This window comes from Tremella mesenterica, assembly GCF_000271645.1.
Source record: "Tremella mesenterica DSM 1558 unplaced genomic scaffold TREMEscaffold_1, whole genome shotgun sequence".
Taxonomy (NCBI): domain Eukaryota; kingdom Fungi; phylum Basidiomycota; class Tremellomycetes; order Tremellales; family Tremellaceae; genus Tremella; species Tremella mesenterica.
The window spans coordinates 1,236,777-1,251,734 of record NW_006711225.1 but is presented as its reverse complement, the minus strand read 5'-3'; the positions used below and the strand labels follow the sequence as shown (position 1 = coordinate 1,251,734).

Sequence of the window (14,958 nt, the reverse complement as noted above, 5' to 3'; positions counted from 1 at the left end):
GTGGAGGAGAAGCAAAGAAGCAAGAAGCAAGGGGGGTTGGATACAAAGCCTATTGTGCAAGGCACGGCTTGTTCTCCCAATAGCCTACCCTATTTCTCCCCTTATTCCCTCATCTCATTCTAAACCCTGAAAGAAGCACTCTTCTCAATTGACACATGACATGCTCCGTTTCATCGTTCATCCATCAGACATGTAAAGCACGAAGAGTGATGCGGCATGTGGACTACCTGTAATATCATGTTGCCACATGCGACTATCACTATCTTGACTCTATCTAACACCTCGATGATCGATGAGCGATGGTTTGCGGTAAGTGACTATCACAACTCAAACATCTAATCTGGACGCGACTATCATAGAGACCCTGGTTGTCCTGCAGCATGCAACCCTGCAGCCCTGGTGACTGGCAGAGTATGAAACGCCTTCGCCCTGTCAAAACGTCGAGGTTGAATTTGGATCATTTCTCAATGGCACAACATACATCAACAAGAAAACCCCAGATGACATTTTCTCTTTCACATCTCTTCCCACCTGGTGAGATCCATCGGTTTGGCCAAGAGCGGTACGACATAAGGATCGAAAGTCTTTCCCGTCAGCTTCCTTTTCTTTCAAACGATCAATGTAGAGGCGTACTTTCCAATACTACATGTCAGCTCGATTTCTCTTCCAAGTCCTCATCGACTGACAATTCATACTATGACAAACTCCAAGGATCACGACCGGCGAGCTCTCGAGGAATTCCCCTTAGCGTGGGGGGAGGTAGAGACGTAGAGATGGAGGAAGAGGCCGGGTAGGTCAGGAGGAGTAACAAGCAGAGTGATAAGGAGACTCACAGGATTACCAAGATGATATTGTTGTGAACTTTCTTGTTCGTATCGTTCCACGATACAAAATTTCGTGTCATCTTTAGGATCTTGCATGACTATCCAATCGATGGTCTAAGATCAACATCCTCTTGTATCATCTACCAATGAGGTGTAAGAGTAACACGTCTGCTAGGGATATGATGGATGACAATGAAGGAATTAGAAACACACCTCTTTATCTTGTCGATAGATTGAAGCAGCTTCGATCAACTTTTCTTTGATCTTATCGACAGCTTCCTAGATATCAGTTCAGACAATTGTGTCATTTCTTCTATCTGCTTTCCCTAAGTACTTCATCTTCCCCACGCTCTTTCGTGTTTCCGCGTCACTCCATTTTCTCATGGGAAATCTGATCAAGGGCGTGCAGAGGGAGTGAACCAGATATGATGTGGCAGGGCATCGATGTGGATGTGTTAATGTCATTCTTCTAGGAGACAGTCGAAATGAGCTAGGAGAGGGGAGGGAAGAAGGAAAAGCAGGAACAGAAGGGAGAGAAAGGACCTACAGGTAAAGCTTGAAGATGAACGACGATAGTATATACCATTTCTTTCTTAGAGTAGTACTTTGGATCCTTAGGTCAGCTGCACGATTTATTCTGATCAGATGGAGGATCCCAGATCAGAGTACGAAGTGATAGTATTGATGATGAGAGAACAAAGGGATACATTTATACAGTATGTTGTCATGGTGTATCATGATGTATCATGTTTCAAAGGATGACAGAAACAGAGATTAAAACACATTCCGGTCCGGTGCAAGTGAAGCTTCTTTGCTTCTTCTTCCTCTACTCCCTACAGTCTGTACAGTCACAAGCCCCTACCACATGTACTACAACATTTGATGACTCGATAATCTCATTATGAAAAGGTCTCTTCTATCCCATTTCTCACCTTTAAGAATCGGACCCATCAGATATCCGCCGATCCGCTATCAACTTTATCTTCCAACATGGTCTACTAGGAGTAGTACTATCTCCTATTCGACCAAGATATCTACATATTCCATCTCATCGATAAACATTCCCTTCCAAGGTCGTCAAAACGGATCTTCTTCCTTTCTCGCTCAACGAACAATACCGTTATCAGCCAGACATTCCATAAGTCAAGGGAAAAGATCATTTCATCCTTCTCATAGAAATCAAGACGTTTTCTTCATCGCTTTTCCAGCTCTGAAAAGTGGTCTGTTGAGTTTAACAAGGTTTTCTTTACTGTTCTTACCTTTTATCTTTCGATACAAGTGAGTCACTCGTTCCTTACTTATCAACCCTCCCCCCGCTCCTCCCACGTTACAGGGGACAAACCTCATCACTATACTGTTTCTGTTCAGAGTGTTTTGTCAAGGACGAGGAAGTATACTCATGACAGATTATGGAAACGTTACAGACGGACTTCGTACCTTCTTATCCAGATACCCGTGAGTGTCTCTGGCTTCTCCCGGATTAGAATGATACGAAGTATATCACTCAAATCTGATATCAGGTATTCGCCGTGTGTATCGTCCTAGCTTTAGGTCTTGATCAATCTCCTCGGACTGGACGATGGAGATTGTTGCTTTTATCAGAGGGAGAAGAGATGGCTTGGTCTAGGCGGAAGTAGGTTTTATCCAATTTCTCCTTCCAAATTCAATCTCTCTGGCCTTATCATCACTCTTCCTCTCCTACTGTACGCCCAAAAGAATAAGCGGAGCAGTCATCCCGTTGAATCCCTTCCCCGATCTCTTTCCGGAGGTAAACTTGACTCGTCCCATCGCTTCCCTAACCCCTTTCTAGTGATCGGCTCGCATGACCTAACGCCCAATTCCATTCCCTCCTGACGTGTCCAAGTCGAAAGAACCACCACTCCGAAGTCAATCTCATGCCAAAGGATATCTAATATCAGACACACAGAAGTCCTCAATTCCGACGGTCGATTTCTCCTTTCCCCCGCTGACCCTCAATCCAAACGCGTATCTCGAATCACATCCCGTTTAGTCACAGCACTAGAAGAACAAGATCATCATGTCGTTTGCGGTGCCACCTGGCCTCCAAGATCACAAGAGTTGGCTAGAGTGATCAATGAACGAGATCAAGAAAAGAAGTACGAACCTAGTGGTACGGCACATAGTAGTTTTATGCCTTGGAGACCGGATACTAGTAATCCTTTGAAACGGTTAGAAAGTGCCGATTGGAATGTTTATTTGGTGGATCTGGTGAGTACTTGAGATCATCTCTTGATAATCATCTCCTCCAATGTTTTGCATTCTCCCCGATCTTGCTCCAAACCCGTTGGTCCTTAGGTTGAATAATCTTCTCCAGCTTTCGCTTCTTCTCTCTCGGACCTGAATGTTGGGTTTATGATTTGGTCAGTCATAGCAAGACAGTACAAAAGAAAGGGTCGTTTGTGACATGGATTGTCGTCAGGTTCAGGACAGAGCTAAATCATAAGCCTCAAATACAGGCTTTCGCTTTACCCAGTAAAGATATCTTCGTTTACACAGGTTTACTCAATACGTTACCAGAAGACGACTCTATGTTAGCTGCTGTTTTAGCTCATGAAATCGCTCATGTGGCCGAAAGACACAGTGTTGAGAATTTAGGGGTGAGTTCAAATCCTTAACCTCTGTCGTCCTTCTTCACCTGATATTTGTTTACCTCTCATTTTATCGATCACTGGATCAGGTTCCTTCAGAGCGTCAATGGATTGATGCTAGCGAAAAATGCTAAATTGCAGTTCCTTCAAGCTGCAGCAGTAGCATTTGACGTCTTACGTGGTATCTCTTTCGCCCTGACAATCTCTTTTCCCATGTAAGCACTTGTCAACCCTTCTTTGACCAGCTGACATACAGTATAACAGATACGGCTGGGGTATTCATCAATTGGTTGAATGATGTAGTTGCCACTAGAGCGTATTCTAGAAAGTTGGAAGAAGAAGCTGATTCTGTTGGATTACATGTGGGTTCTTTATTCCTTCTTCTCCTCTTTCATTCTGCCTTCTTCCTTGTTTCTTGTTCCTTCTTCCTCCTTCCCCCTTTTGCCTTTTCTCCCTTTTTTCACTTAATCTTCTGTCTTCTGTCTTTTGTCTTTTGTCTTTTGTCCATCATTCTCGTCCACCGGACAAACAATATCCCATATCCTACTTCATTCTCCCCAGCTCTCCACAAAATAATACAATTAGGGTATGCAAGTTGAAAAAATTGTGGATTTTTGTACTCCGCCCGTATATATATATATATCGAGTTCGAAAGGAAACATGTGAAACAAAGATAAGAATGCTAACCTCCAGCTCATGGCTAGAGCAGGGTACGATCCTCGTGGTGCATTAGATCTTTGGGAATTATTCCAATGTGTCGAACGTGATGCTCAAGCTGGTAAACCGTTATCAGGGATAGAAAATCGTTTCGTATTACTTCGTACTCATCCCACCAGTGAAGAAAGATGGAAAGCTTTGGATAAAGAGATGTCAGAGGCTGTGAAGATGTGGGAAGAAAGAAGAAGGAATAAAATTGGATCTTCTAAATCTATCGTTGAAACAGATAAGGTGATTGTAGAATCTTAGAATGTTGTAGTTGAAAATGTGACATCGAACTAGTTCGTTTACTCTATACACTACACGAGCATATCTTATCTACTACTGTGATCGTCCACGATTACTTTGTGCACTACGAATACGAATACGAATACGAATACGAATACGAATACGAATACGAATACGTGTATTATAACAATACTCGTACAGTCTTCTACATGATTGTGGTGTATGTATCATTAAACTTGTATCGGTGAAAATGAAGACTCGGCATGGAAAATAACACCTGATATCCAATACATGAAATCACTACTCTTAACCGAACAATCCTTCGAACCACAAACAAGAAATAAAACGTCAAGAGGATCCTACGAAACTTCAAACAAAGTTTGACCAACTTCTAAATCCATATCCATATCCATATCCACATCTTCACCTTCACCTTCACCTTCCGCTTCTTCCCCTCCATCTTCCTCTTCCACTCTCCCTTCTACCAATTCTTCATCCTGATCATGATCTTGGTCTTCGGAACTCATACCAACATCTGGATAAGTAACATATTCCCCCGTCTTTTCAATGACATTTTGATACTCATACGATTCGTCATTCATCGTCTCTTTGACCTTTTTACGTTTTTTAGGTTGACCATCTTCTGTCAAAGATGTTGAAAGACGGATTGTTGATCGACGTTTTTTGACACTTCTTCCATCACCCCATAATTCTGGTGGACGGATCACACCGAATTTAGTATGGTACAGACCGCAAGCTGATGTCAGCGTTGATTTTTAACTTCATATCTCCATTGAGACTGAGAATAGTTATTTCCAATTTCATATAACAGTGAGATCACTGTGGTGACATCTGGACGACGTGGCTTAGTGTCCTTCCGTGAGAGACGTGCTTAGCGTGAATTGTTGATTCATAACGGGAGAGAGGAGGGGATCATCAGATAAGGAGATGAGGATCGTGTCGACATGGTCATCTATGAGGTTGGGCATGATGATAGACTTGGTATTTCGTAATATGGTGGAAATTTGTGAATATTAAGGAAAGACGATTCGGAGAAGAAAAAGAAAGAAGTCAAGCCAACTCACCGTTGCAAACTTTATGGTCCTGTCCACCTAAAACCAACTTTCTCCATACCGTAGTCTCGGTTCTTCCACAAATATCACAACTTCCCAATGGACCTTTTTTCAACCTAGACAAAACAGAAGGTATTCCAACTTCTTGTCCCGTCCCTTCCACTACTTCCATCATTTCACTTTCACCTTGTGGCTGAGTTTGTGTTTGTTGTAAAGTCGAAGGACCAGCTTCCACATTTGTTTCCGTCTCTATATGAACAGGCATTTGTTCTTCAGCAGGAAGAAGATCGGCAAAAGTAGCAGGACCAATGCCACCCATTCCGCCATTGATTTCTTGATGAATCTTTAAGATGTAAGCTCCTGTAGGATCCGTTTCTTCTATCCCTTGAAACCCATCCTCTGCGATTGATTCCATCGTAGATGCGTTGATCGCATCGGAGTGGTTTGTAGGGTTTGTCGACTCTGTTTGGTCTACCGTATCAGAAGAGGATATTTGTTGATGGAGTCTACTAGGACCAACTGTCCATGATTTAGATTTTCTCTTTGACGTTCTTGGAGTTTTACTCTTTGTCAAAGGTCTTTGTTTAGGAGGTCTTCCCCTTCTTCTTCTAGCAATGGCAGGTGTGGAATAAGCAGAAGTCGGTAAATCGTTTTCCGCTCCTGGTGCAGGTATAGGTAAACCTCCATATAAACCTCCTACATAGCCTCCCAAAGCTCGTAATATGTTCAAGATCGATTCTTTATCGCTGGCCGTTCCTCTATCGATCAATTCGTATAGATCATGTGCCAAACCCGCCAGACGTGTTTCAGAAGAAACTTTCTCGTCTCTCGCTTTTAACATCGTCTCGCGTAACTTGGGCAGATTAGATTCTGTTTCCTCCAAGTTATCTCTCATGTCGACTTCTTTCGCCTCTAACACCGCAAGATCGTCCGATATAAATTCTTCGGGTAAATTGAAATCATAATCTTCAATTGAGGGTTCATCGGAAGTTCGTAAATTGGCAAGTTTTCGATCAAGGATAGCGATGGCGGCTTTGGTACTAGCTAGATCATCTCTTATAATCTTCTCCATCTCCGCATTCATAGCGATAGCCATATCCGTATCCGCAGCTGTTTTACAAGCTTTCAAAGAGAATTTCCTTCCTCTTTCCATTTCACCAGAATCGGATGCCTTATCCTTGTCGTCTCTTCCAGCAGCTACATCTGCTAATTCACCTAATCTTCCAGTTGTCTCACCCGCTGCGGCCTCTGAAAAGAAATTCTCCACTCCTTGCATCCATTCATGTGGATCATGTGTCCCATCGTCGTGAAAAGTATCAGATATGCTGGGATCGGACATGAGAGCAGCTAAGATGGTTCTGGAATGATTCTCTTGTTGAGCGGCAACATTTTCTTCTCCGTGTCCCATACCAGCTCTTTCTTCCCCTTCGACATGTTCGTGATTCTCGGGTGGGAGGGAAGAAGAATCAACATGTTGTGTGGTAATTTGTGCGTCAGGGTTTCCCTCTAGACGAGCGAGTTCGGTTCGTAATTTGGCATTCTCCTCTATGAGTCGGTTCGAAGTGGCTTGCAATGACAATACCTTTTCAGCTTGACGAGAACGTGATCTTTCAGCAGCCAGACGGTTCGCCTCTCGTCGACGGAAATCTGCGGTTGAACCAGGAACGACACGACGATTTCTTCTTTTGGCCGAATCATGGGGAGGGGTTTGTTCGAGGGGAGCAGGGGGAGCATCGGCATCTTGGAAGGAATGATCTGAATCTGTGACTTGAAGCAATGGGTCTTATGAGTCAGTCAAGATATGGATAGAGAAGAGACTGAATAGACGTACCTATGACGGAATGTATAGTGGTATCGTTGTTGTCCTGTTGCATTATGGGATTGTTTGATGATGATAAGCAAAACGTCGGAAATGGTGACAAAGAAAACATCCAAGCCGACTTGCACTAACTTATTTCCTTTTCCGGCAAGTGCACTTCGCTGACTGACAATTAGGCGTGCAAGATACATGACGCGTCGCACGCCTTGCTGCTCATCCTCCCATCTCGAGATTTGGTCACTCCGTAACGTGTTCACGGTTGTAACAACGAGTGACTCTCCCTCCAAAACTTCGGCAACATGGAAGCCAAACTGTGAGCTCTCCGATTGGTGTTGCTCTCACAGAGCTGATGATCAGACAAAAGCTCAAAGTCGCAGAGCTCAAGGAGCTCTTGGCCAAGCATCACCTCGTCCAAACCGGAAAGAAAGACGATCTCGTCAAGAGGTTACTAGACAACGGCATAAATGTAGACGATGATGGTACCGAAATTGTCAGTTTAGATTTTCATCCTGATTGGAACTACATCTGACATACAGACATCGGAAGATCCTGCACCTGACACTACCTCTACAGCCGCTCCAACAGATTTGGGTCTACCTACTTCTGCCCCTGTTGTGAGTGCTGCTGCTGCCCATGCTGATCCATAGTCTCTATACTAACCACTCAGACCGACTCAACATCTGCACTCACACAACCTCCTGCCGATGCAACCGATCTGACTCCCGAACAAATACAGATGAAAGCTCGCGCCGAGCGATTTGGAATTTCCTTCAACCCTAATCCCACTTCCACCCCTAGACCATCCAAAACCGAAAAATCCATCACTACCTCCACAACCTCTAACGCGCCCGCCGCGACGAAAGAAAAGACCATCAAAATAGACGCGACTCCAAAGTCTTTGGGTATAAGCGAGGAGGTATTAGCGAAACGTGCGGCCAAGTTTGGGACCGCCAAAAAGCCTGAAGAGCCTTCGAAACAGGAGAAGACGGTGGAAATATCACCGTGAGTTTCTCCTCGTGCGCCTGACAGAACGCCCCATCCCAAACTTTATTGTTGTGTGTAGGATGAGTATCGATCCGTGACGACGGAATGAATGATGTAATGAGGTCATGGCTGACATTCAGTGAATTAGCGGAGAAATTGAGGATCGAAGAAGAGAAAAAGAGGAAAAGAGCTGAGAAGTTTGGGACGGCACAGAATACAACCTCTTCCAATGGAGCTAATCAACCTGTACGTCTCTTCTTTCCACCTTTTAAATCGTGACATTGTTTGAATCAGTACGAAGACTTTGTTGTGGGAGAGGACAATAGCTGATGACTCGCTGTAGGATCCGAAAAAAGTAAAAGAATGAGATTGGTGAGTCTTTCTTCTCAAAATGTACTGTCGTAGGGCGCAAACGAAGATGCAGGGTTTATGTTTCAGGTCTTGTGCCCTTTTCACTCGGACCGACCGTAGCCATTGGGCCTCTGGATCATGACTGTTCCTTCCGTCTTCTGACGTTGACTCCCTAGTCCCGCCTTCTTTCGCCGATCGCCGCATTATCTGACTTCAGATTCCCCACTTGTTTGATCTTTTTGATCGTCCCCATTACATTTACAGCCTCACCCATCCATTCAGAGAGAGACAATGTGCTTGATTCGAAACCGAGGATTTCAAAGGCCAAAGGCGACGTACTGAACTTTTGACTATTCCTGTCATATGAAAACTGTTCACATCAAAAATTAACGCTCTGGGTAATACCTTCTCACGCTCGAACCACCGCGGACACGGAAGACACGGAGAACAAAATGTCAAAAGTTCTGACACCGAAACATCCCTTTGATACTTCGGGCTCCTGCAAAGGCAGACAAAGGGATGAAAACTGATATCTTTCCCACCCTTTGACAAAACCTTTGGGGCTTTGCCCAACTTTGAGGCAAGGGGTCAAGGCGAGGGTACGCGGGTAAAGTCATGAGTGTCCAAATATGAGGCGTGTGACTGGTGAAAGGTTGAAAGGCTGATGTGTAAAGTCAGAGGTGTATATGTGAATGGAAGACTGAAGGGTGAGATGAGAGATCATAAGTCGAGTGAAAAGTCGAAGGAGATGATCAATGCTGAGATAGAACAAGAGGTTCCTTTGCTACGTTCCAAACTTACTCATCCTCCACTTTGAATTTGTAAAAAGACGTCGATCTTTTCGCACTACTTATTTCTTTTCTCACCGCAGCGTCGATTTGAGGTTCTGATCAAGTTCGGTGAATGACGACGTTGTATGAAAGATGAATGTCACGGTGAGTTCCTTCTTTCCGGAGCTGTGTGGTGGTTCCTCTAATGGAACGTGGTGAGGGAGAACGCCGTGGGTCGATGGGTTGGTGGAGTGGGTGAGAAGCCGTTCAAGAGAGGTCTCGGTTGGTAGGAATGGATTGTGTGGTGTGGTGTGGAAAGGGAACGCTGACAATAACAGATAGATGATACCTCACCTCAGATCAGGTATTCCGATCCGTCAGGATGGCTTGTCAATGGGATTGCCGGTGAGTTTTCCTTGACGCATGACCCACATGTTCTTCGTCAATCGGTGAAGAACCGAAAGACATGAAGTATCGTTCTTGAAAAAAGTCACAACCGGGGAAAATGGTATTGCAGAGATGTGCAGGAGCTGATGATTAGACTCAGGGTACGTCGACTATTACGGTCAAACATTTATGGGTACTCAAACTGCCGTAAGTCAATACCACGCAGTCCGCTTCCCCTTCCCGGGCTTCTCCATTTGAGAGACCATTCGTTACATCATCATCCTCAAAATTGGGATCGAGTACTGATGAATAAAGGGCAACTCTTTTTCTTTCACATTTCACGCTGAGGCGGTTTACATATATGGATCAAAGTGGTATAACCATGGATATTATTCTGGTAAGTCATTGGTCATACCTCGTTCCTTCTCCTCATGAGTAACTTCATTGTGAACATGTGAAATAAGGTTGTGACAGAGGAAGATGGAGGAAGGTTCATGGAGAAAAAGAAAACCGAGGCGAGTCGCTGATTGTCAGTATCTCTAGATGGAGGTCAAGCTCAATATTCCAATGGGAATACGGACGGAACTCGGTATTTCCAGCAATGTCTGTATTCTGCCACCGGGCTGTCTACTGGGTCACATACCATTGTCAGTGTTTTCTCTCCTGCTCCTCATGCTTCCCTCGGTATCAGATCTAGTATTCATCGACTCGTTCTGACGAATCTACCGTCAACCTTTCTGAGTCTTTAGAAATCCGAGGTGCAACTGCTCACCCTCAGGTCGTGACCAACACCCCCAACATGCAACCCCAAACCGGAGAAATATGGTTTGACCTTGACTTTATCGTCCTAACCCTTCCCACCACCTCCCAAATCCACAGTACCACTTTCGACGACCCATCTTCGGCCTTCACTTATTCCGACAACGGAGGATGGAGTCAAACAACTCATTCTTCTCATTCAACCGATACGACGGGATCTTCAGTTAGCTTCTCGTAAGTCTATTCCGGCCTGACATTCTCCCACGAAACACCAGTCGTTACAAGCGGCTAGCGGCAAGTTAGGAGGAGCTCAAGCTTATATGATAGTTTTACAGGAAGTTCGGTCCAGGTGTTTGGTCAGGTCGGTCCTCAGAACGGAAATTATTCGATATCGCTCGACCAAGTAGTAGAACAACCGTATAATGGAACTCATGGTACAACTATCGGAGTGACATCGTGTAAGTGACTGCTTTATCCTACTCCCCCTCTCTGCCGTACCCGCATTCCATGACAACCACGGTCCTCACCGGGGTCGGTATCTCTTATGAAGTTACGAACGACCATCTTCCTTGGTGACCATATGACACAGCTGACTAGTCAGTATATCTCGCTTCTGGACTATCGGACAGTCCACATACTCTGGTCATCACCAATATAGCTAACGATCGTGGTTCCCTCCTCGACATCAACTACGCGATCGTCAATAGTTCCCTCACCCCCACTTCGTCTAGCATCGTGCCCTCCACTGCTCTCTCTAACGTCTCTTCAGTTGTCCAATCTTCATCCACCACCACTACCACATCATTCGATGACTCCTCCATTAGCTCATCTTCCCCCGGTAGCACCGCTACCTCATCCAGCACATCTTCCTCGTCCACTGCATCCGGAGCAGCAGCGGCAGTTTGGGCGGACAAGACCTCGTCTGGAAGTTCGGAAATACCACCTCCCCAGAGGACTGGCGATATCGCTGCCATCTCCGCTCAAACCTCAACAACCCGAAGTGGAGATGTCGGTGCTGTTGTCGGTGGGACTGTAGCTGCTGTCGTTCTCCTCATCCTAGCCATGATCCTCGGTGTTTGGTTATGGCGAAGGAGACGTCGAAGAGGACAAATCCATCTTGAACCTTCTCCCATCAGTACAAATCCCCGGTTAAAGTCTTCCTCTGAATCCTCTCTTTATCCCATGATTGACAGACGTGGATCCGGACGAGGTGGGACTGGTGATGTAAGACAAAGGGATACCATTCAATCTTCAATTCTTTCTCCTATATGGTCACCCAATAGAGAAGTGTTCCATCAATATACACCCCCACAACGTGTAATGATGACTTACACCGATTTACCACCTTTAGACATTCCTTCTGCTCCAACACCAGCTTTCGTCCGTCGGTTAACCTACAACCCTGAACCTGCTCCATCCTCTCGTAGTCCTGAAATATCCCGACAGGTCGATCGTCAAAATCATTCTCGTCAGCTCTCTACGTCTTCATTCAATCGATCATCGACTAGACCATCTCCATCCTCACGAGCTTTACCTTCGTCTGGAATACCCACGGCTCAAGAAGGACGATCATCTAGTCGAAGACGTGAATCGAAGTCTTCCCCCAGACAAGGAAAGCGAGTCGTCGATATTCGCGATGATACATCCGGATATAGGCATGATGCAACTCAGCCCTTTACCTCATCAACGAACGAACAACTCACGGGGGCCCTCGGGCCCTCTCTTGGATCCGATGATTCTCCTTCGTCCGCACTGAAAACCGAGCTTCTCAATATGCCATTCCGTCGATTCTCCGGACCGTCAGAAGGAGCTTCTTCTAGGGCTACCATGTCGGTCTTTGGACGTGAAAGAGATGCTGGACCTGCTACTCCGGAGGAAATCGAAAGGGCTGCTTTGGGAATACCTGAACTACCGATATTACCACCTAATTATCAGCAAGCTACTCAGAAGAGACGAAGATGATACTTACCTAAGAGGATAGATCTGCGATGCTCCGTTCGGTTTATCTTGATTACTGAGGAGATGTGAGTAGATGATTGGGAATCAATGATCGATAGAAGATGAAAACGACGTATCTGAATCATATTCGTCTTGCACATCGCATCCTCATTCACACATCTGCTTCAACTATCAACCTAGCGATACTGTTCCTTAGAACTCGTTCCTTCGTCTTTCCGACCTGCTAGTCAATCTTATGGACCACACGCGCGCTTAAGAATCCACTTACCGATATTCGAACGCTGGCACGAAAATATCAAACGTAGTGGGAGAGGTGAAACGGAAAGGGAAATGTCACCATCAGACTGGGAATCTTCCCGAGATCAAAGATCAACCTCGGAGAAGCAGTCAGAGAGGGGAAAGCATGAATCACCATTCGATTGGATTCTACCCGAGATCACATAGATTAATCGGAGATGCAGTCGAATGGGAGAGCATGATCACTCGCGATTCGAATATCGACTTTCCTTTCACTCGATCGGTCACATACGTACCTGAGCGAGGATCCAGTCTTGTTCGTCATTCTAGCGAAGCATGAACCGAGAATCGAAAACCGAAACCGAAAACCGAAACCCGAAACCCACCGAGACTGGATTCTACCCGAAAGGTCATGGATGTACCCCGGAGATACAGTCTCGATGGTTCTAACCACCCCTCGAATATCTGTCATTCTACCCTTTCGACTCCTGGTCTGTGGGGATTCAATTTGTTCCAGGGGGGTTCTTCCGGGGAATCTTCCTTCTTCACTGAACACACTCGTCAAACTCGATCTATCACAAGCGTGAGCGAGGAAAGACGAGTGAGAAAGGGAAGAAGGTAGATTCCCCAGGCGCGATCCATCTTCCCCCGGAAAGTCAACGTGGATATATTGAGGCGTCAGACTTTCCGGGGGAAGATGGATCGCGAATGATAAGGGATAAAAGATTGACATACCAGATAGTGAAAAATTGATTTGATTTAATTGTTTAAAGATGAAGAGTTTTAAAGTAAAAGAGAGTTTTAGAGGATTTAATTATTTTAAGAAAGTTTAGATCATGAAGATCAATTTAAGTTTAGAAGTTTTCAAAAGCAAGAAAGCTTTTGAGAGGTTTCAGAGGTTTAGAGGTTTTTTCTTAACGCGTTGTCGAATGGGGGAAGGGGAAGTCGAAAGATTTGAGATTAACGACAGAATTCGAGTTCGAGGAACTTGGCACGACCAAATGCCAACATGAAGAATAAAAATGATGATGAATGCGTCTTCTTGAAGAAAAAAAACCTCTAAACCTCTGGGTCGTGTTAAGTTTCTCGAACTCGAATTCCGTCGTAGGAATGTATATGATGTTATTGATGTGGTCGACTATTCCAATGATCCGGCGATTGAGATGTTGAGATGTTGCGATGTGTTGATATGTCGAAGTGGCGTTGATGAGAGGTTAAGGATGTGATGATGATCTTCTATCCTTCGACGATGATCAAAGAAGGATGAGGGAATGAAGAGGAGAAGGGGATAAGAAAGGGATAAGAAAGGGAAAGGGGATCATCGACGAAGGATAAGAAGTCATCTCACGGGGAAGGAATGGGAAGGGGGATGGGTAGGCCCGGGGGGGGGGGGGGGGTGTTGTCGAAACTATGGAATATTAAGCATCAAGTAGGAAGTCAAAGTTAGAACGAAAGTGAAGAATGAAAGTCCCTCGGAGGGTCTATATATATCTTTAGGACAAAAGTTGTCACGCTACTCGTACATGAATGAAATAAAAGTCACGTCACGTTTATCATTCCCGCTGACTCGCCATCTCAAGCATCAAGATTCCCAACGGCATATCGTATATCGTATATCGTATATCTCGTTTTTAGACTCTTTCAGTCCCATCAAGATTCTCATAATCCCGTATTTTGAAAACATCTTCTCACTCAATATGGTATCAAGCATGTTAGTATGTCATTATGAAATGAAAATTGACGTGAGGAAAATTGCATGTGATTCGGGACTTGGTAGTGATCGAACTTATGTCGTTATTTTCCCGTGCGTCATTATTGTTTTTCTCTTCGGAGGTATGAGATTATCTTGTTGGTTAGGATCACTCGATGATCAGAATGTTATGGCGAGTAAGTAAGTATGGATACCTTTCTTAGTAACTGAGATTACTCGATGATGAGATATATGAATCTACTGCGCAAAGACGTCAGAGAACGGAGGAGTACTACGAGTAGAGTGTAGTGGATGGATGAATATCTTGGAATGAACAATGACGTTAACGTCCTACTGTGTTTCTCCAATAGGAAAGTAGAGGTCATCATCTTGTCACTTCCTTACCATCCATGAATCCACGAATTTTGCCTTTATGTCACATATGTGACTCGAAAGTACGTGCCTCCAACTCGTATTATTGGAAGGAAAGCTCAAGAGTGGCGTCAATCTTATCTCTCTCGGAACTTGGCAGTCTTCTTAACCCAAAAAGT

At 44.8% G+C, this 14,958-nt stretch overlaps 5 protein-coding genes across 5 annotated transcripts; 3 read left to right on the top strand and 2 right to left on the bottom strand.

The window, feature by feature from the left end:
* Positions 1–515: 515 nt before the first annotated feature.
* On the bottom strand, positions 516–1,410 carry TREMEDRAFT_26500 (uncharacterized protein; the record flags this gene model as incomplete). Its single annotated transcript, XM_007000704.1, has 5 exons — positions 516–584; positions 634–642; positions 834–938; positions 1,038–1,103; positions 1,372–1,410. 5 exons carry the CDS (start codon positions 1,408–1,410, stop codon positions 516–518), a joined length of 288 nt encoding a protein of 95 aa, XP_007000766.1.
* Positions 1,411–1,725: 315 nt separating this feature from the next.
* TREMEDRAFT_25120 (uncharacterized protein) lies at positions 1,726–4,399 on the top strand (the record flags this gene model as incomplete). Its single annotated transcript, XM_007000522.1, has 8 exons — positions 1,726–2,102; positions 2,231–2,279; positions 2,345–2,457; positions 2,744–3,053; positions 3,290–3,442; positions 3,575–3,648; positions 3,690–3,795; positions 4,127–4,399. 8 exons carry the CDS (start codon positions 1,726–1,728, stop codon positions 4,397–4,399), a joined length of 1,455 nt encoding a protein of 484 aa, XP_007000584.1.
* A 338-nt stretch (positions 4,400–4,737) lies between these two features.
* Positions 4,738–7,149, bottom strand: TREMEDRAFT_58387 (uncharacterized protein; the record flags this gene model as incomplete). Its single annotated transcript, XM_007001188.1, has 3 exons — positions 4,738–5,135; positions 5,464–6,991; positions 7,048–7,149. The coding sequence occupies 3 exons, from the start codon at positions 7,147–7,149 to the stop codon at positions 4,738–4,740; spliced, it is 2,028 nt and encodes a 675-aa protein (XP_007001250.1).
* Positions 7,150–7,569: 420 nt separating this feature from the next.
* On the top strand, positions 7,570–8,621 carry TREMEDRAFT_58386 (uncharacterized protein; the record flags this gene model as incomplete). Its single annotated transcript, XM_007001187.1, has 6 exons — positions 7,570–7,583; positions 7,628–7,760; positions 7,807–7,884; positions 7,938–8,272; positions 8,395–8,500; positions 8,598–8,621. The coding sequence occupies 6 exons, from the start codon at positions 7,570–7,572 to the stop codon at positions 8,619–8,621; spliced, it is 690 nt and encodes a 229-aa protein (XP_007001249.1).
* Positions 8,622–9,528: 907 nt separating this feature from the next.
* Positions 9,529–12,483, top strand: TREMEDRAFT_58385 (uncharacterized protein; the record flags this gene model as incomplete). The annotated part of the gene is made up of 8 exons (XM_007001186.1): positions 9,529–9,540; positions 9,714–9,780; positions 9,917–9,969; positions 10,078–10,159; positions 10,297–10,409; positions 10,541–10,755; positions 10,849–10,979; positions 11,123–12,483. 8 exons carry the CDS (start codon positions 9,529–9,531, stop codon positions 12,481–12,483), a joined length of 2,034 nt encoding a protein of 677 aa, XP_007001248.1.
* Positions 12,484–14,958: the final 2,475 nt, after the last annotated feature.